Here is a 24673-nt window from a genome sequence, read left to right on the forward strand (position 1 = left end):
ACCACAATGCCCGTGCTCATTGTTTCAGGCAAAAGTAGAATCATGCTACAAGCAGCAGATGCATACAACGCAGTAAAGTAATAACAGAAAGAGACTACAGAATAGGCCGTATACCCAAGACCTTAACACAGTAATAGGCAGTAGGTGCCCGTGCTCATATGCAGCTGAGTACATAGCACGTTAGCATCACTAGTTGCATGATGACGAATGGAATTCAAGAAGTGGTTCACGAGAAAAGTGAACTTGTCTTCCATTCAAGGGAAGATGTAAGAACTACCTAAAGTCAGGAGAGGGCCCCAACGCAGGTACCAGATATCGATAGACCTGCTTTCAAAGGAATAAGGGCCGAGGACTGTGTCTAGAAGCCCTGGGGTCCAAGACCGGGGAAGCGGCCGCCAAAGCCAGCAACCGGCAAGCTGTGACTGGGAATAGGACTACCAATCTCACCAAGTGCAGGTGGCGGGCCTGTCGTGTCAACAAACTTGATGTGCGACAGACGTCCGTCACCAAGGTTCTTGTATTCAAGCGACCCTCCTCCGTTGTTATGAGTACCATCGATGATGTCGCAGGCCTCCTTTAGCTCTTCCTGTGTTACCACAGGCTCACGAGGATCCCGGAACGCATCCAACTGCTGCTGCACCTCATTTGCATCAATGAACCCATCTGGTCCTGCGTGTCTGCTCGAGAGCATTTTGCAGACTGTGCAGATGACGCGACGAAGCCAGACTAGGCGTGGCTCATTCGGAGCGCGATGGTCTGACACACGCGGTGAACTCATTGTGAGAGGATTGGTGAAGAAGCCAGATGTCGGTGAATTGCCCCATGGGCCGGCAGCAGACGAGAAAGCCTGCGATGGTGGCGTGCCCCAGATGCTAGCAGTGTTCGCACTGCCAAAGCCATTGAATGCAGTAGACTGGTGCGAATTGGGCGCGTCTGGAAATCCGAAGCCAATGGGCATGCTCCTCATCGAACCATGCTGTTGCACACTTGACCGTCGATCAGGGATTTCAGGGACGTCCTCTTCGTCCAGTAAAGCCTTGCTGCCCAGGTGATCTGCCAACTCATCAACATCAGAGTCTTGACCGTGCTTGTTGCTGTCGTGCGGCTTCACACTAGAAGGCCGCTGAATAGGTGCTGGTCGATGGATTGGCTGCACCGATGGCGCTGAGATGGGTACATCCATGCTGGCGAACGACCCTGACCCTTGCCGTGAGTGCTGTGTTGGTGGGCCCATTCCAAATGGAGGTGCCTGGTTAGGTCCGGCAAATCCTGGCATTGGTCCCAGACCTGGCGGTCCGTCCATGGGAAACCCCCGAGGGCCTGCCATGCCTGGTGGTGGAAATCCACGAAATGCTTGAGGCACAGGCGGCTGAGGGAAAAAGGGCATGCCTGGTCGCGGACTCATCATGTTCGGCAGCATTGAACCTGGACCAGGAAAGCCGTTCAGCCCCGGAGGCAGACCCATACTCAATCCCGGTGGCCCTGATAGACCAGGCGGGGGCCCTATTGGCGGCATCGGGGACGACGGCTGGCCTAGCGGATGATGACCCGCGTGCTGCGAGTTTGCCGGCTTAGTCAAGATAGACTTTGGCATCATGTTGCCCTGCGCTTGCGACGTAGGAGACATGGACTTGCTGGTACCAGGCGCGACCTGCGGAGTCTTGGGAGAGGAACCATGGGAGCCTTGCCGTGATGTCTGTCGAGGTCGACTTGGGGTTGGTGCCTTGGGAACAAAGCTGGAAAGTATACCGTGTGGTGACCGGCATACCTGTCGAGGGAGGTCTTGCTTCACAGCAGTTGAAGGTGGTAGCGCGAGGAGCTACTGGCTGAGACCGGTTTCCGTTGCTCCGGAGAACAGCTATTAGGGAACAGCGGGCTTGTAAGTCGTCACTTGACGTGTACGGTCCTTTTCGGCCTTGGCTCGTACTTTCACGCTCCTTGCGCTGGCTGTCGTCGTGGGCCTTCTTCTACCCGAGCCTCCTTCTCCTTGGCTTCCCGCTCTATCCCGTTCCTTTCGCTTGGCATCATCTTTGACCTTCTTCTCCAGCGCTTTCTGCTCGCGAGCTTTCCTCTCCAATTCCTGTTGTCGGTCACGCTCTTCCTGCAGCCGCTTTTGGCGCTCAGCTTCCTTGCGCTGCTTCTCCTCTTCCTGAGCCTTGCGCTCTGCCTCTTTCTTCTTCCGTTGCTCTTCTCGCTTCTTTCGCTGTTCTTCCAAGCGCTTCTCCTCGGCAGCCTTGAGCTCGGCCTCTTTCGCAGCGAGCTCTGCATCTTTCTTGGCCTTTTCTTCTGCTTTGATCTGCCGTTGCTTCTCCTTCTTCTCCTTTCGCTTCTGGGCTTCCTTTGCCTTTTTAGCCTCCTTCTGGTCTTTCTTCTCGTTCTCCTCCTCCAGTTCTTCGAGTAACCGTTTTTGCCGTTCGGCGGCGACCTTTTCTCGGTAGGCTTGTAATACGCGCTGTTCAAACATTCGCGCTGCAAATATCTGGAACATCCGTCGACCCTCCTCCATTCGCTGCTCTTCGGTCATGGCTTCCTGCACCTTATTAGTCAAATCAAAAGACCCAAAAACTGATACGCACGTCTTCATCCTCATCATCCTCCTCGTAGTCCTCATCTTCGAAGCCTTCCTCCTCATCGACCTCGTCATCGTACTCTTCCTCCTCTGGCTGCGGGGCATGGTTGTGTGCGCTGTTGTACCGATGCATGCTCGGATGCGCATGGAAGTTAGCCTCCTCCTCTCTCTGCATTCGACGCTCGGCAAGCTGCTCCATCATCTCGATGAACTTCTTCCCGTCATTCTTCAGCAGATCGTCTGCGACTGTCAGAATACCGCCTAAGACCTGAAATCAGCATATTTCCACGTGCAATCCGAGTTCCATGTACCTTTGACTGTCAAACTACTCCCAAATCGTAAGAAGTCGGCGGCGTCTGGCGGGGGCAGACTGCGGTCTTCGGAATCGTAGTCGCCGTCGGACGATATCTCACTATTTGAATATGTCTTCTTCGTCGTCTTCGCCAGAGTACTCGTCTTCCTCTTCATCGTCGTAGGGGCCCGGGGGCGGGTGGGTGGTCATCAGGGGTCGCGGGTGAGGGGCACTGCGAACATGACCGAAATTAGCATCAGGCAAGAAGCGACCAACGTCTTGCTGGAGGTGCGCGTACTGCTCGAGTTCTTCATAGTATGCATCGTAGAGGACCTCTAGCTCCTCCTCGATAGCGGTGCGCTTCCTCCCACACACCGAACAGCTGCACGAGTGCTTCTGTTGCTCCTTCATCTTGCGCAGAACTGCCTCCTTCTCGATTTTGACGAGCGACTTGCGCTCGTCTTCGCCGAGAGATAGCCAGAACTCGCGAATGCGCTCCCGCTCCTCCACCGTCGAAGTGTTCCATATGCTCTTCGAGCCTGAGGTCACCATGGAGTGATTGGGTGCGGGGCTATGGCGCGGTGCGACGTGTTGCGTGTAGGCGTGCGGGGGATGCGCGGCAGCGCCTTTCTTCTTCTTGCGCGGCTTCTTGCTGCTGCTGGGTATTGGCGCATGCGCGTAGCCCTGCTGGTAGTGCCCATTCGTGCCGTATGCATGCTCATAGTGCTCCGCCTCCTCGTCCGAGTAGAAATCAGCATCGTCCTCGTCGTCGTACTGTGGGTCGTCTAGCTCGGGATCGTCGTAGTGCGGTGCGGGCTGGCGGGTGTGGGCTGCATTGGCAGGCAAGTGGGTGGAACCACTCGACACACCGTTCCTCAGGGTCGCGGGCGGCGAAGGATCCTGGGCGGCCTTCTTCGCGGCTTCCTTCTCGCGCCGCTTCTGCTTCTTGCGGTTGACGGCGTTCAGGGCTGGCATGTTGAGGACGGAGCTGTTGGGCGGCATCGCTGCGGCGGGGGCCTTGGTGCCCTGGGCCATGGATCGGGGGGTTGGGGTGGGAAGAGATACTGGGCAGAGACGGTTAGGGGAGTGTCTGGCTGTGACGGGTGTGTGACAGGCGCAGATATGGCTGCTGCGGGAGCTAGGGTGGGTCGTGCGAGGGAGCAAAAGTGATGAGGGCACGGCAATGGGAGGGGCAGGGCACGAACTGTGCGTGGGCGTGTCGGTGGCAGGCTCTCCGCTCGGGGGCGGCAGCGGGCGGTGGAGAGAATATGGCGTCTGGGTCGTCTGCTCAATCGGCCTGTGGTCGTCGGTGTTGAGATGGCGGAACGTAGCAGCCAGCCCTAGCGCGGCGGTTTGAGCTTGGCAGTGGCAGCAGCGTCCCTGGCTGCCGCTCAGGGAAGGAAGGCGCAGTCGGGATTCTCAGCTCAGCAGCCATCGCAGCTCTCAACACCTCCGACACGTCTCCCGCCCTTCACGCTACCCACATCCCGCCGTATTCCACACGCCGCTTGCCCCAGCTCGTGCGCGCGCGTGCCCCGGTCCAGTCCATTATTAAAGCCCTCGTCCGCCTCTCGTGCTCTGCGACCCGGACTCTACCACCTATCTCCCCTTCCCCTCGACTCTGTCACAGTTCTCCTCGCCGCACTCCGCCTGCACCACTGCACACTGCACACTGCACACTGCACACTGCACACTGCACACCGCTCGCCCGCACTCTGTCGCTTCCTTTCTGTGGCACCCTTCGCTGGGCGACACTAGTCTTCCCTTGAGAAGCGTTCGTTTGCTACCTCCCGCGACCAGACCAACCAGTTCCCGCCGCCAGACACCGACTCTCGCTGCACGTAGCGCGCTTCTTGGAAGACCGTACATTTCATACCACAGTCCACACTTGCCTCTGCACCTCGCACTTCTTTGCACGACATCACTCGCTTCACGCCCGACTGCCAATTCCTACCTGGACGACTTCTTCTACCTGTTGGCCAAGTGCACACTGTCCAATCGCAATAGTCACTACTCGACGCAGTCACCATGTCACAACAGCAGAATGGCGAGCCCGTCATGCGCAGGTACGTAAATGTCTCAGTCAAATTCACAATCCTCAATACCCTGGTCCAAACCCTCCATCGTCTGCATTTCATGTCTCTGCCTGCATGTCGCTGCTCTTGCACGTGCGCGACACTTCTCGTCTTTTCTCGCTTCTTCTCCCTTTCGCGCGGTCCGCCCACCTTCTCGTCCGTCCCAGTTTCCATCGAGCTACTCTGGTCTGGACATGCAGCCATAGTTCGTTCGTAGCTGTTGCAGACCCCGGCTTGCGTCCGAGCTTGCATTGGCTTATCCTGGTCGGAAGACACTCCGCCTAAAAATAGCAACGCCTACAGCGTCCCCTTGCCCACATTTTATCGACCCGCGCGCAGTCGTTGCTTTGCTTGGACGACGCGCTTCCCGAACATTCCTACGCTTCGACATTCAATATCTCTAGCCCGTTTCATACCATCTCACCGAATACGTGACACAATTCTTCTGCTTCATGACGCTGATCAGACCACAGGAAGCTAGTCATCATTGGCGACGGTGCTTGCGGCAAGACTAGTTTACTGAGCGTATTCACACTTGGCTACTTCCCGACGGTAGGTACCCCTTCAATCTTACTGGCTCGCGTTACATTCTTACTGTCGTCTAGCGCTATGTCCCAACCGTATTCGAGAACTACGTAACCGACTGCAGAGTAGACGGAAAGTCTGTACAATTAGCATTGTGGGATACGGCTGGCCAAGAAGACTACGAGCGCCTGCGCCCGCTAGCCTACAGCAAAGCACACGTGCTCCTCATCGGCTTCTCCGTCGACTCGCCGGACTCGCTCGAGAACGTTAAGCACAAGTGGTCTGAGGAGGCCCGCGAACGATGCCAAGGGGTGCCAATTATCCTAGTTGGTTTGAAGAAAGATCTTCGTGACGACCCACTTGCCCAGGAGGAAATGCGCAAAAAGTCTCTCCGATTCACTACGCCGAAGCAGGGGAGTGATATGAAGGAGATGATCGGCGCTCGAAAATACCTCGAGTGCAGCTCTTTGACTGGAGATGGTGTCGACGACGTTTTTGAAGCTGCCACCCGCGCCGCCCTTCTATCCGTCGACAAGAAGGAGACTAACGGCTGCTGCGTTATCCTATGAGCAACCCACCCTCCTGGAGTCGAACTCCACACTTTCGTACGTCAATGCATTGGGCGGTGTTCTTACGGAGTTGAATCATCCAGGCGTTTTGAGCGCTTAGTTGAAAAGCCTTGTGGATGGAGAATTGTTCTGCTTCTTTGTTCCGAACACATATTCAGCATGGGATCCCGAGAAACACCTTTTAATGACGATGATGACCCATCATCTTCCGCTCATTACTATCTTGTGTGCATATTTTAGGCTTTTGGGTAGATTTTTGCTGTTAGCAAGAAGGGGGGTTTTGGGGCTCAGCTAGAGAGCATGAGGAGATGGAACCGTATATGGAAATGCTAATCGTATCATATACCACATTATTTGCTCCACAATCTTTTCACCGTGGTCTTGACATTGCGAAATCCTCGTACATGGACATTTGGAACCAAATACACATATCATACACCCTCCCCCACCTCATCCCACTCAATTCCTCGTCCACCCATGATTCCACCCCTCCCTGCCCGGATAATCTGTCTGCAACCGCGCATACTCCACAGGCACACTCCCCCAAATCCCCCTCTTGATCATCGCACTCCTATACAACCTACCCACATCCTTGCCTCCCTCACCAATCGTGCCTGGATCCGGCCCCTGCCCACCGGCCTTGCTCTCATCCACGCGGTTCCCGTGGCTGTCCATGAGCCGCAGGTGCTCGCACGCGGCGCGCATCGACATGTACTGGCGCTCGAGCTCGAGTTGCTCGGCGGCGCGGCGCTTGCGTAGGAAGAGGAGCCAGGCGCGGTGGATGGTCCAGTGACGGAGGGAGCGGTTGCGGGAGAAGTGGAGGGGGCGCGGGGTGAGCGGGTGGGAGAGGTGGTAGCGGATTGATGCTGGGTGGTGGTGTTAGTGGTGAGGATCTGATAGAAAGGTCTTGAGGCGTATTATAGGGTGGGGTGTATGGTGTATGCAGTATTTTTTTGTGGAGACGTACTGATTCTAGGATCTTGACCGGGGCCTTTTTTGCGCTTTTGCATTGGTGATGTTGATGAGAATTGGGATGTTGTTGCGGGTGTTCTTTGCTGGAGGCATTGTGTGGGGCGTGGGGTGGCGGAGGGTACGCGGGCTGATGTTTTAAATGGCCGGAAGACCGGGCGGAAGGAGGAGAGGTTCATTGTGGGATGTGGATGTTGCAAAGCTCTGGCGATGCGGTGGTTGCGTGGTGGTGTTGGTAGATTTTGAGATTCTAGATGATCCCGGTCTATGACAGATTGGGTTTAGCGCAATGCGGAGGTCCGACGACGTTTGAGGAAGATGATCAACTCAACAATTGTGAACACATGGTATGGTCATCTTGTGCCCAGTTTGCAAGTACGCCACTTTATCATTCTCCGTCTTTGAATTCGGTCATCACGTCGCTGTTGGAAATGCAATAATATCGTGGGCACACCTAGGAGCCATGGAAGCAGGTGCCGCAGTAATTCGTGTGCGCTCTGTTCAAACCTGACATACCGGACATACTATCAGAACATGGTAAGGATGAACCATGCGACTACCCGCTCCTTTCTCCACGAGCTAGAGCTCGTATGACTATATATGAGTACGGGTGGACCTCAATCATTTCTAGATCGCACGCTTATGTGCTATTCGCATGGAACGCGGCTGACACAAATCAATTCGCTCTGTAGCTATCATCTGAAGTGAGACGTCGCTGCTTTGTAGCTGTTCCTGTCTGATTCAGTACTGTATAGCCTTTCGGCTTCAACTCGCACTCTGGGCAGTCTCTGGTTGGAGGACAGCCGTCTTTACTACATCCTGTTTAACAGATGGCATGAGAGATATTCTAATAGATAGCTCAATTCGTCAGGAGTGATTCGCGTCTGAGATGATGGATAAGGCCGACCGATATGCCACTACATACTGGAATCCCAAGCAGTGAATGTCTGACGCTTTCGGGTTTTTGACAGTGTGCACATCATGGAGGTCTCCTCGTTACTGGTTGACACATACAAGCGATACAAGAAAGGAAGCGCTATAGTTGTTTCGTGGATGGCGACAACGGCGGCGAAGTATCAGAACATCGACCATCCCTTAGTCAAAGGTCCGCGACTCAAAGGAAAAGCACGCATAGATGCTCGCCAAGCGAATGGCTCGATACGCCATGCCATGATCCCACTGAGCTCATTCCATGGTTTGGTAGCGATCCTTTCCAAGGCGGGCATCAAGATGTCCCAGAACATTGAGATCATTTTATGGGATGTGATAAAGGCACGGAAAGAGTGCGCAGCATTCTACAGATACCAGCCTGAGAAGTCGAACGAGAACACCAAGACTGATGAAGGGCATCAGTACTTCATTGATATCTTGCAGCACGCTTACATCACACTCAAGCGCCCTGGTCACGACGCACGCCCGACCGCCACAGACTGCCAACCGCAGATCTATCGCGAAGATCCTTCAAACATCTTCGCATATCTCTTCGCAGAGGAGATCGAAGATGCAGAAGATACAGTGCCTATCTCGGGTGCATCTTATCTCCCCGTGCAAGCTACACGATCCACGAAGTATGTCATCGAACAGTCGCCGGAGCAACGACAGCAAGAGAGGTCATTCGCGGTGTTCTGCTTCCTGGAAGACCTCATCGCCATACGACTCTTCGTTCATCGAAGTTGGCGTGAATGGAAAGAGCGAAGGGTGACGCTGGCCACGGCAAGTGTCACGGCGAACGTCGCGATCGAAATCCTACGCCGCATCAATGAAGCCTTCCTCATCGACTATCCTGATTTCAATACACACAATAAGGTGGTCGAAGCTCTGCTTTACCTTAACGACTGGACACATACAGATAATCCTTCTATTTCGAAAGACATCTCGCGCTGGTACATCTTGGATGACTTAAAGCTCTCTCCAGAAACTTTCTGCCGCAAGGAAAGACTCGATATATACTTCACGGGGCATCTATTCAAGAACCCAGAGACATTAAACATTCATTAGAATCCTAACAGCCAGACTGCTGAGGCAGAGCAATCGCACATGAAGCATTGCCTAGAAGCATTTATCGCAATGATGCGCATTGAGACCATCGAAGGCATAACAGTACAGCAACACGACTTGTTAATCAAAGCTGTCAAAGCTGCAGATTCTGAAGGACACGCGCCTTCATGGGTTGTATTCGCATTTCAAGTGTTCATCGACATGCATCGAGAGCTAGGATCTGGAGTTCGTCGAGGTTACAAAAAGCTTCTCGAAACAAGTGACAGACTCCGCGCTGGACTTGAGGCTCACATTGACTTCACGAAGTCGTATTCTGACCGCGTAGGTCACCTCTGGTATGACAGGTGCAAGTCTGAAGTTGAAAATCTGCTTCAAGCAATGGCGTCCGGTGCAGAGGTTTCTTTCTTTGAGAATCATCCTGCTGCATGCGGCACCACGATCGAGTCGTTTCTCACCCAGATGCATCTTTTCGGCATCTTTTCGGCGGGTAATCAAGAGCGTGTCATGTTTTCGTGCCATCTCTACAACGCGGGGCTCCAGCAGCAACTACTGTCGCCATACTGCAAGTGGGCCGATCTTGAATACATCATAAAACAGCAGGGCGTTTCGAAGATCTTCGTTGGAGAGCGGCCAACAGATTTGGAAGACTGTTGTAAGCGCCTAGGCTTAGTCACTGGTGAGCGACCAAGTGAAAGGGCACGCCGAGAGCGTCAGAAGAGTAGCACATCTTCCAATCTGCAAATGAAGCATATGAGCACCCGATTTCTCTCGATATTCTCTACAATTGTTCAGCAATACTACCGCCATGAAGGCATGACTCGATGTAGGCAGGGTCCTGGTGATGTTGCCTATTTACAGCCAGTGATCCTTCTAGAACGCCTGGTCCGGCGACACCTGAAAGATTTGAGCAAAAGTATCAAGTCTCCGAGAGCAGCTCAAAATGCCACGAACAGGGGCCTCACTCCTCTCCAAACGCTTTCAATATACCATGACGCCATGAAGGCCGATGAACTCGCTCCTGGCTTCGACACCATGACTCTCGGCATAATCGCCATGCAGATTCTCCGCGTCGTATCGAACACAATAGATCGAGCCAATACAGTTGAGGCTGACATTCTTCATGATTCTTACACGTGCTTTGCAGTAGACGCGTTTCTGTCATCTTCAATTCCACAGGACCCTTTCTATGGAATCGTTGGAACACATCCCAAAGCTTGGTCACTCATTCAGCAGATCATCGAGCGTGTAGGTAATATATCCTAAGCTCGCACCCACGCCGAGCTGTGTATCGTAGCTTTGCCACGCAACCCGACACACGAGGCAGAATTCGCGTCCACTGCTGCCATCTTTGGAGGTCCGAACTCGCCTGAGAGCCCGAAATGATTGGATTAATACCTGGGACCTACCTTCTACTCATGGGTCATATGAGTATCGTGCGCTAGCTTCCGACTTCAAGACGGAGGAACTTATCCTAGAAGACCAGGCTCGTGATGAGTTTATGCAGAGTTCATCAATATCCCTAGGAAGACGGACAACTTGGAAGGGATGGCGCGTCACCTTGGGCTGTATCTTTGGTAGACACTGGATGGGATTCTTCGGTGGAGAAAATTCAAGTGAAATTGGTTTGGATGGTTGTGTGGTAGAGCTTGGATGGATGTAAGTTCTCCTACGAGTATCAATAACATCCTCATATCACGCGTTGGACCAAGCTCTCACGTCCTCCTGGAATCTACATTGGCTTATAACGTATTCTTTCTGCATCCTTTCGCGTAAACTAGCTCGACTTCCATGCTGACAATCCCTTACATTTCCATTCTGTCCACAATGGTTGTTTGGCCGTGGGATTTGCGCGCGAAAGAAAGGAGACGACGTACCATTGTGCTTGTTTCTTTGTGTGTAGGGAAGGTGGGTGGTGGATGGGGTCTTTTGACATCCAAAAATCAGTGGTGACAGTGAGGTGAGGTGTATTTTGCGGTCGAGGGGGCTGCTTGGGGTACGTCCACTCTCACCTTTCACACCCGCCGTGAGTGAAGTATGGTGCCTCTGCACAATACGCTCATATTTGGCAGATATCTCATTCATGTTCTGCGTGCATGTGGTTTTATTATTGCAGCTAAATTTCAGGACTGCCCCAAGGTGAAGGCGAGCTCACCACCGTTGAGTCCGGGTTGCCGGGCCGACCAATGTGCCAGATGACTTCGCGCACTTTCTCTATTTCCATGAGTAAGTCTCTGCCCACCGACTACAACCAGCAGATATTTTGAGTATCCTCTTCGCCATACAATAGTGCCACCTGACGGTCCAGGCACTGAGCAATCAGCTCACGCGCAAGACGATGAGCACCCTACCTCCGCTCGCGGACACCTATCGAAAGTACAAAAAGCACGGAAAACTTTGTACAATGGCTGGCGGATACGGCGCGCGCCACTGGTAAGGTACAAGATGTGTTCACCGCTGGTCTGCAGGAGAAGGTCCCTGTTGCTGGTGCTCGACTCAAAAGGCAAGCTCGTCAAGTTCGCAAAAGACTACAAAAACCCTAAGAGTGGAAACGGCAGCGATGGACGCTACAGGGTGGTAGGCAAAATCCGCCATTTCGAATACCTTGCGCGCTGCTCGGAACTGGGTCATGTACGAATCGATAACCACTACAAGAAGCCGGCCCAGAAGAAGAGTCCGGCTGGTTTAAGCATTACGGTGATGGCAGATACAATGGCTAGGGACACGCTTGGCCTGGACAAGGCAGCTAGCTTGTCGTCACTTGCAACGCTCCGCGCCTTCAAGGATGCAGTCGAGCGCGATGAAGATGCTTTCAACTTCGACATCATGTATCTCTACCTACAATGCATCAGAATCCTCGGCAGAATTCAGAAGCATTGCATCGGGAATGCTCCTCAAGACTTCCCCATATCCAAATTCGGCCACGGTCTCGGCATGAACGCTGTCATCAACGAGATGATCAGCCACTTGGGCACTTGGCCTCACATAAATAGAGCCATGTTCCCTGAAGCCGTCATCATGCTGCGCAAGCTCATCGAGAAGGATGACGACCATGTCATCCATGAGGCAAAGGCACGGGATGAGGACATCAAGCTACATCAAATGGAGCCGCAGGCTGAAGTCGAGCCTAGTTTCGAGAACCCTTTCGAGGAAATGTTTGGGCTTGAGTGGCGTGACATGTTCGGCTGCATCATGTTTGGAGACGAGCATGGCAACGTCCGTATGCCATTTGGCTAGAGCTGAACAATCGGTGTTGGCATTGGAACATCTTGAGCGTATTGACACTCTGGATGCATGATTGACATACAATCTTGGTCCATTCACACCAATTGGCATAATCTTGGTCTACTCCAGGTTACAGCACGTGGAGATATACGAGTTGATACAGACAGGTAGCAGTTCGCTTCAGCTGTCCAAAGTAGCAGCTCAACATAACGAAGAATAAAGTGCATTTCACAACCCCCCCGACTAATAACCATGCCATGTGAAGCGAACATCAAGTCTGAATAATACTGAAAATGAACTCTCGTATTGCCTTCTACGTTCTCCATCCCCTCGCCATCCACCCTGTACATGCCCTGACATCGCCACTAGGCCCCAGCAAAATTCCCGACCACCTCCTCCCAACAAGAAGGGGTTAAGAGGTATCCTAGCTAGATTCAGACCCCTTCGCAAAGCAAGATAAGACATCTCAAAGCAGCGTGTATATTCAGGCCCCTTTAGAGCATCCTAGATGTGCTTCTAAAGACTATTAGATCCTGCCATGTAGATGCAAGACGGACACTAATTTTACCAAATACCTGTAATGCTTCCTGACGCACCAACCTCCCGAGTGGGAGAATAGTATCGCTTTCTCAAGACTCAATCCGCTGTTACTGGCAAAGCAATCATCTAGCCTACGACGGGGTGGTATTCGAACGAGGACCTAGAAAGGCAACCGGTCCTGTCGGCGCAGCCAGCTACACTGCCAGGGCTGGCGAGATGATCCATGTCACTATCCACCCGAGGATCCAACCAGTTGGCAAAGCGACTCGTGTGAGTGAGAGTGGAGTGCTTGCAGTGTGGCGTAGTACTATTAGCTACGCCTACGATGTAAGAAGCAGAGAGTGGATAGGTGGGTCTAGAGCTACGACGGAGAATTGCCTAGAGCTTTACTATGGCAAGTGATTGACCTTGAAGTAGGCTGTAGTGTATGATAAGCTCATTGAGCCTATCGTATTGTAATTACGTTGAACTACAAGCGCGGGATTCATGAGTATCCCTTCACAGCTCCACTTTCCCCAGCTTCGAACCCACCACTTTCTTAATCCTATCATACTCCGCCTCCTTCCCCTCCTTATCACACTCCACCACAACATCCCAAATCCTCTCGTCCACCTCTACCCCAGCTTCCAACAAAACCTCCACAGCCCCAACCCTCCCCTTCCTCACGGCCACCTCCAGCGCTTCCGAAACCAACTCAGGTGCCTTGCTGACTAGCTCCGGGAGGATTTCAGTAATGCCATGAGCAGCCGCAAACACCACTGTACTCGAATATCCGAACGCCGGATCACGCACACTCGCACCGTGTTCTAATATGACTCGCGCGCAAGCCAGACTGTCCTGCACAAGCGCCGCCGCCAGCGGTTTCGCAGCACATTCCCTAAACTCCTCGCCGGGAAGTAAAAGGCGTATTGCGATGTCTGTATCCCGGAGATCCGGCTTTGCAGAGAGGAGCGCATCCACGCCCGCGGCGGAGTTGGCGAGTATGCAGCGCGCGAGAGGCGTGCGGGGGCTGGAATCATCTGGCGTGTGTTGCGGGGTGGATGTGTCGAAGTGCAGGTTTATCAGCATTTTGAGTATGCGAAGCGCAGATTGCGGGTGGTACAGCCATGTTTCGCGGGACAGGGCGTGCGTGGGCCAGATGTGGCGCTGGATGCTGGAACTGGGAATTTGGCCTTCTTCGGAGGATGTTTTGTCGGGGATTTCGTACGCCGCTGGGTCCGGGTGTGTGATGAGTAGGGCTTCGACGGTTTCAGACCAGCCTGACTTGATGAAAGTGCTGAGGAGGGAGGATGAGTGGGTTGTTTGCGTCATGCCGGGTGGTAGGCGTGAAAGGGCGTGTCGATGTATGTCCTACTCGCCCACCATCGTGGGAGTGAATCTGCGGATCTTGCATGATGAGATTCAAGAAGTCTTTCGCTTGGGATTCACTGCTCGATTTCGCCAGCGCGTCGAAGAGGGTTTTTTGCTGCACGCGCACGCCTGTCACGCGTCTGTAGACCGTCCTCTGCGCATCCGCATATTCGCGCGGCCAATACTCAACAAACGGATTCGCGCCTCGTTTCTCGACCAAATACCTCGCAACATCGATAAAGCCCGCGTACGCGACGTCGAGTAGTTTGTAATCAATCGGGTCAAATCCATCTTTTCCTTTTCCTTCACTGACATGAAACGTCGCTCCCTTGTCCATCAAATACTCTACAACATCCCCATGGCCACCCGCAGCAGCAAGATTCAGCGCCTCATGCCGCCGATTCTTAATCCGATTGACTGAGCGGAAATTCAGATCCGCGCCGAGGCCCACAAGGGCTTGGACGAGCGGTAGATTTCCCTCTTGCGCCGCTTCCTCGAGCACGTGAGCGAGGGCAGCGAGCGAAGGCGTGCCGGGTCTTGATGGAAGAGGAATGCTGGGCCGGCGGATGGAGTAGCTGATGAGTGAGGAGAGGGACTCGTCTGACCCGCGGCGTTTGAGGGTTTTTACGGTTCTTTCTGCTTTGCCGAGGCGGCGGAGGGCTTCAGCGTGGGCGTCGATAGGTTGAATGCTGGGTGCTATGCTGGATGCGATGTGGCTTGAAGGGGCGCGGGAGAATGGTGGACGTTGATTAGGCAGGGTGTGCGAGATGGATGGGATGGGAGTGTAGTGAGGAAGTGGAGTTCGAAAGTTGTCATTTGCGATTTGGAGTCCTTGGATGCTGTCCGGAAGCGCATCGACATCGTTGCCGTTGGGATGTCGAATCACGTCGGCATCGTTGGAAGCTTGTGATGCGGATCCATTCCTCTGCATTGTTTCCTGGTCAACATTCATATCCAGCTCTTTCTCGCCGTTCAAACCATCCTGCCCTACACTCTTCCCCAATTTCCCATCACCGTTCTCTTTCACTCCCAAAATCTCAATGTTCAACATGTCGATGCTAAGGTCTGGACCATATCTCTGGGACCCACGTACTTTCATCCAGACCAGCCAAGCCGTCCCATCGAGGCTGAGTCCATTGGCGTCTGGGATGACGGCTAGACGTCGGCGCGGGTCTTTCGTAGCCAATCAGATTGGCACGTGCGATGGCGTGGAGTGGCTGGAGTAGTGCCGCATGAATAAATGTTGCTGGGCACAAAGTTTATGTTACAAGCCACAAAGATGATGTGTTGTTTCCGATGCTAGATGCGTCATCCACTCGTTACACCCATGGATAAGATGTTGGAAGCACGTGACATGGGACATGAGTTTAGTTTATATGCTTCTCTATGCAACCCTTGAAGATCCCATGCACTTAGATACCGAAACCCCAAGGAAAACGCCTGCTTGTCTGTGAAAACTAACAAGCTCTCCAAACGTAGGACAAAGTAGACAGAGAATCTCGAAAGAGGAAGAATAATCACTCATTCGATGTCATATGTCGTTACTGACACCAAAAGATTTCCCTACTCTTCCCCATCTTCATCGCACATCTCTAATAACCAAATATCCACCCTTCAACAACGATCGACTTTGGCAAAATCGGCAAGCTACCGCGTCTTCTTGACTTCCGTCGCCCAGCCTTCGATTCCTTCACCCTTGCTGCCCACCGGAATGCCCAAATCCACATTCTCCATACCCTTGGTGTCCTTTAAGAACTCGTGTCCAGCCATGCCTCCCGCATTCGCGCGATCTGCGGGCATGAGTTCGAGCATGGGTAACAAAAACGTTCCGATTTTCTTGCTTTCTTCGCTTGAGAAATGGTACTTCTCATGAAGCACGTCGGGTAACGCCCAGTGTCGTAATCGGTGGATGTTTCGCAGCTCGCCTTTTCGGTTGAAGATTTCTTGCGACCATTTTCCGGACATGCAGAGTTGTTTAGGGAAGGTGCCGAGAAGTTCTATGATTTGGGCGATGTGGTCGTCGTCTTTGCCGTACTTTGTGCCGGATTGTGGGTCGAAGAGGTAGTCGCCAGTGATTAGTTCAAAGGTCTGCAAACGTATTAGCATGTCGTCCTCGAGATGTAGATGGGCGTTTTACCATTGCGGCCATACTCCAAACATCAGTACTGGCACCCCATTTGCTGCCCAGTATAACTTCTGGTGACCGATACTGCCTGGTTTGGATATCGTTTGTGAAGTGGTGTCCAACCCAGCAGGCATTTCCAAGATCTGCAATCTTGACTGAGATTGTTTCGAACGCAGCCTCGGCGGCCTGCTCTATATCTGATTTTGAGGATGTGTTGGTGTTTTTGTCGAGGCTGATGCCGGATACTTCTTTCGTAAGAAGGTCGCTGTCTGGAATTAGTTGATACCTAAAAGGCTAGAGAATGAGACTTACGCGGTCTTTTCGCGCTGTTTTTGTATATCGTCGTCGCTGGCGGCCGGCTTGAGACCGAGGCGTTCTGCCATGGAGAGATTCGAGGCGGATGAAGAAGTAGCTAAAGCACCACTCATTACAACCCCATCTGGAGAAACAGAATGACTCGGAAGAATCGTGGGGGACTCAATACCTGTGTTTTCGTTGACCACCTTGTTGAGGCTCTGTGGGCCTCCCATGCCTGGGAAGTGCTGGAGGTCTGCCTGGTTGAAGCTCGCATTTAGCGGGCTGGGAAGCGGCTGACTCCCAGTGATCAGTGTCCTCCGCCTCCGCCTGCCATTCCTGTTGTTATCGTCCTTGTCCTTCTTCGTGTCGTCTTTGACATATGTCTTGACGATTTGCTCGACGTCGCCAATCTCGATGAGGACGTTCTCGGGCTTTAGGTCGGTGTGGATGATGCCGCACTCGCGGTGGAGGTAGTCGAGGCCAAGCAGCACCTGCTTAGTGATCTGCTTGACCAGCGGCATGGGTATGCCGCGGTGGTTCCACCTCTTGATCAGGCCCAGCAGATTCTCGCCGAGCACTTCAAACACCATGCACACATGCACGCCGTTGGGGGCCTTTGTGGTTGAAGGAGTCGAGGAGGCTGACGACGTGTGCGCGACCGGGGTGCTTCTCGTTCTTTGTCTACGACCTTCTTCAGCAGCTTGATCTCGTCGAGGGCGGTTTCGGTGTAGTGCGCAGCGGAGCGCACGACCTTGAGGGCGACGTGCTTGCCCGTGGCGTTGTCCCTGGGAGAGCCAGACGGTGGAGAAATGGCCCCAGCCGAGCTTGCGCACAATGGTGTACTTGCCGTCCTTGTACTCCTCGCCCACCTGCACGGGGTGGTAGCCGCCCTTGCAGTAGTCCTCCGAGTCCTCTTCGTCGGCGGTATTTTCCCGCTTCGTCCACAGATGACGACGAAGAGTCGGGCGAGTGGCTCAATTGGTTTGCCGTACATTCTTGTGCTGGTTGAGTCGGAAGAGGCCGTGTTTCTGCACACTGCGGGGTCGAGGTCAGTATAGTGAAAGTTGGTCGCAGCAAGCAAAAAGAGAAGTGCTATGACAAGAGCAAGAGCAAGCGCGGGCGCAGGCGCAGTGGGGCGGGCGGGCGGGCGTGTTGCTGGGGGAGAGGGACTGGGACGTACTTGTAGTGAAAGGACCCTGTCGACGAGGGCGATGCATTCTGGCTGGCCTGCTGCTCCGTCGTGATAATGGGCTTCAGGTCCTGGCCCTTCCGCCTCTTTTTGCCGCCGTTTCCATTCGCGGCCTGAGCGACAGCTTTGGCTTTGTTGATGGCAGCTTTTTTGATATCAGTGCCATTCATTGTGGTGGTGCAGGTGCCGATGCACTTCCCCGCCACGCGCTGGGCTGCAGCGAGCGACTATAGGGCTCGAGGGCTGGTGGGCTGGTGGGCTGCAATCTGCGGGCTGTGGTCTGCGGTCTCAGGCAATCTCGACGCGTTCCGCCGGGCTCATGGACGAATGCTGGGGAATGGGCTTTAGGGGTGCACAGGCTATGCCACGCGCAGATGGCTGTCGTTGCACTGCGCTCGATTTCTTCAATGTTGCTGGGTGATCGGCTTAGCGCTCCCCTCGCGGGCCTGTCGTTCTGCGCCTTGGGCCTCCTGATTGGTTCAGGCGTGGGGTGCTGGCACGGGTGCGATGCTCTCAGACGGCGCCTCGCTTGCGGGTTCGATGCGCAGTTTCTCGAGGATAATAGAGTCGGAGAATTGCGACTGGAAACGATGTCAGGAACAGGATTCTTGCTAACGCCTTGTTTTCCGGGAGGAGCGGTAAGAATTAAGGAACGCTCCCCGAAACCTAGCATGGCGATGACGTCGTCTGCTTGTTCGCATCTTGCTTGGTATAACCTTCAACCACATGCTTCAGCCAGCGCGGTACTAACTCGGTGAGGCCCATTGGGCCACGACGCTTCTGATTCACTGCACGGCTTCGTCCACGAGCCACTTGGTTTTGCCCGCTGCACCGAATGACATGAACAGTCAGGCTCGAGGGTTTTGCGAATTCTTGATGCGGGCAGCGCAAATTTCAAAAGGCCTCGAAGCTAATCCGGCAACACCATATTACATCAAGTTAGAACTCAATAATGTATCAAAGAACTTCAGGTCATCGTATCGTCGCATAAAAAAAATCCAGAACAATCACCTTGTTGCTAGGCCTGATGCTACACAACTCGAGTCTCTCAGCGTCAACTCGTGTTTGATGCGCTCATCGCACTTTGGACTGCGATATTGCAAGTAGTACACGGGGAGAGTGTGGCGCGCCTCAGTTGAGACATTGCCACAGATGCTGCATCTAGCCGAACAGGATACCGATACAGGAGAAAGAAAAAAGACCCCAATAGACGCCAGTCGCTATGCAAAAACAAGGGTCGCACCCAGTAACCAAGCCCAATCCGCTGGTACCACAGAGATGCAAGTCATCCCGATCCGTCTCCGTACAGCTGGCGGAGCCTCACTCATTTGGCCGAAACTGCAGCCATCCACTTTTGCTCATCCTTCTTGTCAAAATGCAGCAGCATACCCAGCACGGGGATCAGTTGCTGCTGGTACTTCTTGTCTCGTTGCTCAAGGAATTGCAATAAGACGTTCTTCAGGTACACGTAGTCGACGCCGTCCGCTGTCTGCGATGAAGCTGTGCCAGGCCTGGGTGTGGGAGATGCCAGACGTGATCGTGTCGACTCGACTGAGGTCCTGGAAGATTGGGCAGTCGAGTCTGGACCTCGCGCCTTGATTGATCGAAGCTCTTCCGACATAGTCTGTCCAAATTAGTATCCTACATTGAACAACGAAGGAAAGAAACGCACCTTGCTCGACTTCTGCAGCTTCTCCAGCCGGCTTTGAGTCTCATCGAATGCGCGTCGTAGATCGCCCTTTTCCTTCTCAAGATCACGCGCCTGCTTCTCGCTCTCATCCAAAGCATCCCGGAGCTGGCTCATAGCAAGCCTGACATCAGAGGCTTCTTCACTAGCCTGCGCAGCCCGCTTCTCCATGTCCTCCTTTTGTCTGCGTAGCTCCTTTTCAGCCACCGCAAGGTCATCTTTGTCTTCGACTGCACGGGTCATGGCACGCTCAGCGTCGCGAACCTTCTGCTTGAGCTCTTCAAGCTCTCTGGCACGGCGTTTGCTGAAAGTGCTAGCTTGTTCCTCTGCCCTTTCTCGTTCTTCAATCGCTATGTCAAGTCGCTCTTGCATCTCGCGCACACGGGCATCAGCCCTTCCTTGAGCATCAGCCAGTAGTCGTCGCATCGTCTCTGCTTCACGGCCCCGTTCACCAAGCAGACGATGAGCATCCGCAAGCTCTTCCTCTAGACTCTCACTCTTAGCGCGAATCTCCTTCACCTGAGTGCCCATCTCCTGTGTCTGGTCCTGCATGCTGTTCATGAGATCCTGCGCGCTCGCATATTGAGCAGACTTGAGCTGAAGATCGTCCCGTAGACTGCCAGCCTCACGAGTGAGTTTAGCCACTTCTTCCTCCAGGTCACGCAGAGTTTTGCGAGAACTCTTCAGTTCATCTTGCGCCTTGGCCAGATCCTTAGTAAGCTTGTCTCGGGCTTCCACAACATCTTTCCGCTCGACCTCGGAGTTCTGCAAGTCTCGCTGGATTTTCCTATTAGTTTCTTCGAGCGCAAGCCTCTGCGTTGTTTCTTGCTTTATCTTCTCGTTGAGTGTCTTGATGTCAGCTTCTTTGCCGGTGACCTGAGAGCGGTACGAGGCAATCTCAGATTTGAGATCCTTCTCGCGGCCCTCCAATCGCCTCAAATCAGCAGATTTTGTCCCAAGCTCGTCTTTGGTGCTGCGCAGCTCTGCTACCTCCTTGCGCAAAGAGCTCAATTCTGGTTGAGCTTTCTGCAAGACCTCCCGCATGTCTGTAAGATCTTTGAAACGCGACGCTGCGAGCTGCTCTGCAAGCGACAGATCAGTCTGCATAGAGTCTGCCTTGGCCTTGAGCTGCTCAAACTCAGTCGTCAATGCCTTCTTCTCTTCCTCGGATGTCTCCTGTGATGCCTTGCCGGTTTTCAACTCAGCAATCTCTTTCTCGAGTTTCGATAAGCTTTCTTGAAGGGCGGCCTTTTCTGCCTGCAACTGCTTCACCTTATCCTTGGCGTCTGTGTGCTCCGAGCCAAAGTCAAGCAGGTCCTGTCTCAAAGTCTCAATTTCCTCTTGAAGGTCGTCTTGGTCTTTCATCTTCTTCTTGAGCGAATCTAATGATGAGGCCTTTTCGGCGACTTCGCTCTCCAATTTCGCAATCGCCGCAACCTTCTCTTCGAGGTCTGCCTTGAGCTCGGTAACAGTCTTCTGTGCATCTTCAAGCTGAGTGGACGAGAAATCGGCATCCCTTGGGCTGAGCATCCCGTTCGCATCACCAGCCTCACTTGGAGGCGCAGAGGGAATGGCATTCGCTGCTTGTCCGCCCTTCTTCTTCTTTTTGTTCTTCCTCTTGGAAGAGGCAGACTCAACGGGTTGAATCTGGGGTGTCGGCGGCTGAGGAGACGGGGCTGGCTTGCTCTCCTCCTTCGGTTTTGCGTCCAGAGCCTTCTTTGCTTGTTCAAGGCTAGCCAGAGCCTCGTCGCGCTTCGCTTCCGTCTCTTTTAGCTGACTTCGTACATTGCTGAGAAGCCCGTTCAGGGTATCGCCCCGCTTCTCGGCCTTTGCATGGGCGTCGCGCAGCTTAGACAAATCTGCCTCGGCCGTCTCAACCTGGCTACGGAGTTCCTGAACCTGATCTTCTTGGACAAGCTCTTCACCCTTGCTGGCATGTAGCTCCTGCAGCTCTTTTGTGGCAGATTCGAGCTTATTTTGCAATTCGGTGATGGTCCCTTGGTCTTGGATGCGTTCGTCTTTGTGTTTGGCCAGGTCGTTCTCCGCGCTATCCAGTCGCGTCTTCAGGTCCGCAATGCTTTCATTGAGCTCTTTCTCGCGCTCGTCAGCATCCTTTTGCAGGCGTTGGTGTGTGTCCCTGAATGTGTTGAGGTCATTAGAGGTAGTTTCGAGGTTCTTCATGAAAGATTCCGCCGACTCCTGGGCTGTAGACAACTCGCTCTTGAGTGATTTGTTCTCCTCCTCTAGCTTGCCGACCTTCTCCTCACTCTCTTGCAGTTGCGATTGGAGGCGGGGGAGCTCGCTGTCGTACGAGAAGAACTCCTCATCCTCTGTGGCGTCAGTCTGCTTGGATGTGGAGGAAGGCGCGATTGACTCGGATGTTGTAGTCGTGTCATCTTTCTCATTTTCGGTTACTGCCGCCTTGGACTTCAGCGCCTCGACCTCCTCTGCGGACTCTTTCGCGCGCTTTTCCGCATCCTCAAGCTTCTTGTTGATGTCGTCGCGCTCCTTGGAGACACGCTTGAGTTCCTCCATGAGCATGTCACTTTTGACGTTGAGCTGGCCGAGGTATTCGACGAAGGCGGCGGTATCGCTGATGGAGGTCAGAGGTGTGTGCTCGCGCAATGAAGCTTCGAAGGCCTCAATTGCGCCGATGCGGGCGTGTGCGATGCGGTACGACCGGAGCAGTTCTGAGCAGGATGTTAGTGTTGCCTACCACTCGGGGCCGGGTGCACTTGCCAGAATACTTGGGTTCTAGCTTGTCCAGCTTGCGCAAGCGAAGTTGGACTTCTGGCGGTATCTCGGGCGCCTTGTCTGGCTTCTCGTCGGCCTCAGCCTCCTTGTCGTCGTCCTTCTTCTCACTGGCATTCTCCGCCGCGCCTTCCGTGGGCAGCGCTTTCTCCTTTGGTCGCGGAGTCGCTGCCCGGCTCGGCTGATCATCTTCCTCTCCTATGACAAACTCCGGGTCGAACTCTGAGGGATCGGGGCCCTTGCCGGTCGGCGCAGCCTTGCTGCTGTCGCCATCTTTGGATCGTGCGGATCGTTTCGAGGGCGAGAGATTGCGTGAACTTGAACGCCGCGCCGTAGAGCTCGATCGCGGGGGGGTCGACGACTGTGGGCTGGTCCGTTGCTTTGCCTGCTCCTCTGCTATCCGAGCATCAATGGCACCTCGAATGCGCTAGGTGTTCAAGTCAGCTTGCATCAGGGACGTGATTGCAGCATATATACCTGGAAGCCTTGAAACATGATGGAGTTGGACCAACTTTGCTAGGAAGGACGAAGAACTGAAGACGTGAAAAATGACAAGAATTACATGGACATGTTCGCAATGCACACCTGTAACCATGGGCCAGCTCCACGCTATTCTGAGACGATCCTGGGGCGGGCCCTAACGCGGCAGGGATGCTTGACTTCGGCAAAACGCTAGGCTGGGGCCATGGCCTGCCGCCAAAAATTATCTGCATCGCCTTGTCCCTCCCCACCACCACTGCACGACACAATGGCGTCTACCGTGGAGATCAGCCTACCGCTGCCAGTCCTGCCGGAAGGCTGGGCTGGCGAGAAGGACTTCAAGTCTGTCGGCCAGCTCAGCGCTGCGACCGACCGCAACATCGAGCCTGTTGGCCCGCACTTCCTGGCTTATGCCCGCAGAGTACGTGCTATGCTGATAGATTCAACGGCTTTTACTAACAGTGCGTGTGTAGAAGCGCCACAAGCGCACTTTCTCCGAGGATGAGCGCATCCAGGCACAGGCCAACGTCAAGAAAGTCGAAGATGAGGACCCGGATGACATTGACGAGCCCGAGGACCCCGTTATGCTGCAGCGCGAGGCCAAGGACTGGAAGGTAAGATTACCTACACCTGACCTGAACATTGCGTATTGACCTGTATCTAGTCCCAAGACCATTACGCTGTTCTTGGCATAACCCGCCTGCGATGGCGTGCCACCGAAGACCAGATCAAGCGCGCCCACCGCAGGAAGGTGCTCAAGCATCACCCCGACAAGAAGGCTGCTGCTGGTAGCGACGAGGGCGACCAGTTCTTCAAGTGCATCCAGAAAGCCACCGAGGTTCTGTCCGACCCTGTGCGACGAAGGCAATTCGACTCCGTCGACGAGGCCGCCGATGTCGAGCCTCCCTCGAAGAAGGAGACGCAGAAAGGAAACTTCTACAAGATGTGGGGCAAGGTCTTCGAGGCAGAGGGCCGCTTCTCCAACAACCAGCCCGTACCCAAGCTCGGTAACGCCAAGAGCTCCAAAGAGGAAGTCGAGGAATTTTACAACTTCTGGTACAACTTTGACAGCTGGCGAACATTCGAATACTTGGACGAGGACGTTCCGGATGACAACGAGAACCGCGACCAGAAGCGTCACGTTGAGCGCAAGAACCAGGCTGCCCGTCGCAAGAAGAAGACCGAAGACACTGCCCGCCTCAGGAAGCTTGTAGACGACGCCCTAGCCCTCGACGAGCGCATCAAGCTTTTCCGCCAGCAGGCAAACGCCTCCAAGAACAAGAAGAAGTTGGAGAAGGAGGCTGAGGAGAAGCGTCTTGCTGAGGAGGCTGCTAAAAAGAAGGAGGAGGAAGCCAAGCTCCAGGCTGAGAAGGACGCGGCAGAGAAGGCCCAAAAGGCTGAAGGCAAGAAGGCGAAGGAGGCCGCAAAGAACGCCGCGAAGAAGAACAAGCGTGTGGTCCGTGGGGCTGTCAAGGACGCCAACTACTTCCATGCTGGTGGCGACGCTCCCGCAGCCCAGATTGACAGTGCTCTCAACGACACTGATCTCATTATTGCAAAGATCGACCACGAAGAGCTCGCTGACCTGACCGCCAAGCTCAACAACGAAAAGGACGCTGGCAAGATCAAGCAGATCTTCCAAGACGAGGCTCAGCGTCTCATTGGTGCTGGCAAGCTCTCGCAGGCTGACGTCAAGTCTTTGGCTTGAGCACCAGTCTCCCATCCGTAGATATATAGATATGACCTGGACACGATAATGAATTGGTTCTTCTCACGTAGCTCGCAAGGGCAAATCACAGAACAATGATTTACTACGAGCTGCCAGACAAGACGGAAAGTACACGGGAGAATCCCGTAGGTAGCCTGAAGCTATATACGGGGCCTTTCCGTCAACCTCGAAACCCTAATGATACTTTGTATAGCTTCGGACTAGTGGACAGGCTGTCAATCTGGCCGCCTTCCGTCGTAGTTGAGAACCTGTAGTGCCCCAGAAGCCTGTCCTTTCTGGTCCGCTAAAGCGAATTTCACGTGTCAG

The 24673-nt window shown here is 53.9% G+C and overlaps 12 protein-coding genes across 12 annotated transcripts; 6 read left to right on the top strand and 6 right to left on the bottom strand.

The window, feature by feature from the left end:
- Positions 1-358: 358 nt before the first annotated feature.
- SNOG_08067 (hypothetical protein) lies at positions 359-3896 on the bottom strand (the record flags this gene model as incomplete). The annotated part of the gene is made up of 4 exons (XM_001798341.1): positions 359-1651; positions 1928-2530; positions 2577-2815; positions 3107-3896. The coding sequence occupies 4 exons, from the start codon at positions 3894-3896 to the stop codon at positions 359-361; spliced, it is 2925 nt and encodes a 974-aa protein (XP_001798393.1).
- A 993-nt stretch (positions 3897-4889) lies between these two features.
- SNOG_08068 (hypothetical protein) lies at positions 4890-6030 on the top strand (the record flags this gene model as incomplete). The annotated part of the gene is made up of 3 exons (XM_001798342.1): positions 4890-4927; positions 5410-5488; positions 5542-6030. The coding sequence occupies 3 exons, from the start codon at positions 4890-4892 to the stop codon at positions 6028-6030; spliced, it is 606 nt and encodes a 201-aa protein (XP_001798394.1).
- A 459-nt stretch (positions 6031-6489) lies between these two features.
- On the bottom strand, positions 6490-7178 carry SNOG_08069 (hypothetical protein; the record flags this gene model as incomplete). Its single annotated transcript, XM_001798343.1, has 2 exons — positions 6490-6896; positions 6998-7178. The coding sequence occupies 2 exons, from the start codon at positions 7176-7178 to the stop codon at positions 6490-6492; spliced, it is 588 nt and encodes a 195-aa protein (XP_001798395.1).
- Positions 7179-7333: 155 nt separating this feature from the next.
- Positions 7334-7871, top strand: SNOG_20094 (hypothetical protein). The gene is made up of 2 exons (XM_001798344.1): positions 7334-7536; positions 7692-7871. Exon 1 carries the CDS (start codon positions 7349-7351, stop codon positions 7508-7510), a length of 162 nt encoding a protein of 53 aa, XP_001798396.1. The 5' UTR covers positions 7334-7348; the 3' UTR covers positions 7511-7536; positions 7692-7871.
- Positions 7765-7979, bottom strand: SNOG_08070 (hypothetical protein; the record flags this gene model as incomplete). Its single annotated transcript, XM_001798345.1, has 2 exons — positions 7765-7811; positions 7925-7979. 2 exons carry the CDS (start codon positions 7977-7979, stop codon positions 7765-7767), a joined length of 102 nt encoding a protein of 33 aa, XP_001798397.1.
- A 1-nt stretch (position 7980) lies between these two features.
- On the top strand, positions 7981-10380 carry SNOG_08071 (hypothetical protein; the record flags this gene model as incomplete). Its single annotated transcript, XM_001798346.1, has 4 exons — positions 7981-8882; positions 9009-9649; positions 9932-10246; positions 10292-10380. 4 exons carry the CDS (start codon positions 7981-7983, stop codon positions 10378-10380), a joined length of 1947 nt encoding a protein of 648 aa, XP_001798398.1.
- Positions 10381-11398: 1018 nt separating this feature from the next.
- Positions 11399-12231, top strand: SNOG_08072 (hypothetical protein; the record flags this gene model as incomplete). The annotated part of the gene is made up of 2 exons (XM_001798347.1): positions 11399-11427; positions 11463-12231. 2 exons carry the CDS (start codon positions 11399-11401, stop codon positions 12229-12231), a joined length of 798 nt encoding a protein of 265 aa, XP_001798399.1.
- Positions 12232-13257: 1026 nt separating this feature from the next.
- On the bottom strand, positions 13258-15160 carry SNOG_08073 (hypothetical protein; the record flags this gene model as incomplete). Its single annotated transcript, XM_001798348.1, has 2 exons — positions 13258-14035; positions 14118-15160. 2 exons carry the CDS (start codon positions 15158-15160, stop codon positions 13258-13260), a joined length of 1821 nt encoding a protein of 606 aa, XP_001798400.1.
- A 596-nt stretch (positions 15161-15756) lies between these two features.
- Positions 15757-17890, bottom strand: SNOG_08074 (hypothetical protein; the record flags this gene model as incomplete). The annotated part of the gene is made up of 7 exons (XM_001798349.1): positions 15757-16197; positions 16247-16503; positions 16719-17145; positions 17217-17316; positions 17351-17466; positions 17524-17566; positions 17712-17890. The coding sequence occupies 7 exons, from the start codon at positions 17888-17890 to the stop codon at positions 15757-15759; spliced, it is 1563 nt and encodes a 520-aa protein (XP_001798401.1).
- Positions 17891-19044: 1154 nt separating this feature from the next.
- Positions 19045-22753, bottom strand: SNOG_08075 (hypothetical protein; the record flags this gene model as incomplete). Its single annotated transcript, XM_001798350.1, has 4 exons — positions 19045-19344; positions 19393-22097; positions 22147-22431; positions 22744-22753. 4 exons carry the CDS (start codon positions 22751-22753, stop codon positions 19045-19047), a joined length of 3300 nt encoding a protein of 1099 aa, XP_001798402.1.
- Positions 22754-22906: 153 nt separating this feature from the next.
- On the top strand, positions 22907-24346 carry SNOG_08076 (hypothetical protein; the record flags this gene model as incomplete). Its single annotated transcript, XM_001798351.1, has 3 exons — positions 22907-23059; positions 23112-23252; positions 23303-24346. 3 exons carry the CDS (start codon positions 22907-22909, stop codon positions 24344-24346), a joined length of 1338 nt encoding a protein of 445 aa, XP_001798403.1.
- Positions 24347-24441: 95 nt separating this feature from the next.
- Positions 24442-24611, top strand: SNOG_08077 (hypothetical protein; the record flags this gene model as incomplete). Its single annotated transcript, XM_001798352.1, has 2 exons — positions 24442-24492; positions 24561-24611. 2 exons carry the CDS (start codon positions 24442-24444, stop codon positions 24609-24611), a joined length of 102 nt encoding a protein of 33 aa, XP_001798404.1.
- Between the last annotated feature and the right edge of the window lie 62 nt (positions 24612-24673).

This window comes from Parastagonospora nodorum (genome assembly GCF_000146915.1).
Source record: "Parastagonospora nodorum SN15 chromosome Unknown scaffold_12, whole genome shotgun sequence".
Lineage (NCBI taxonomy): Eukaryota > Fungi > Ascomycota > Dothideomycetes > Pleosporales > Phaeosphaeriaceae > Parastagonospora > Parastagonospora nodorum.

Bases quoted from the DNA above. Each gene is read 5' to 3' on its own strand.
- SNOG_20094 (XM_001798344.1), top strand. From the start codon at position 7,349: ATGGTCATCTTGTGCCCAGTTTGCAAGTACGCCACTTTATCATTCTCC.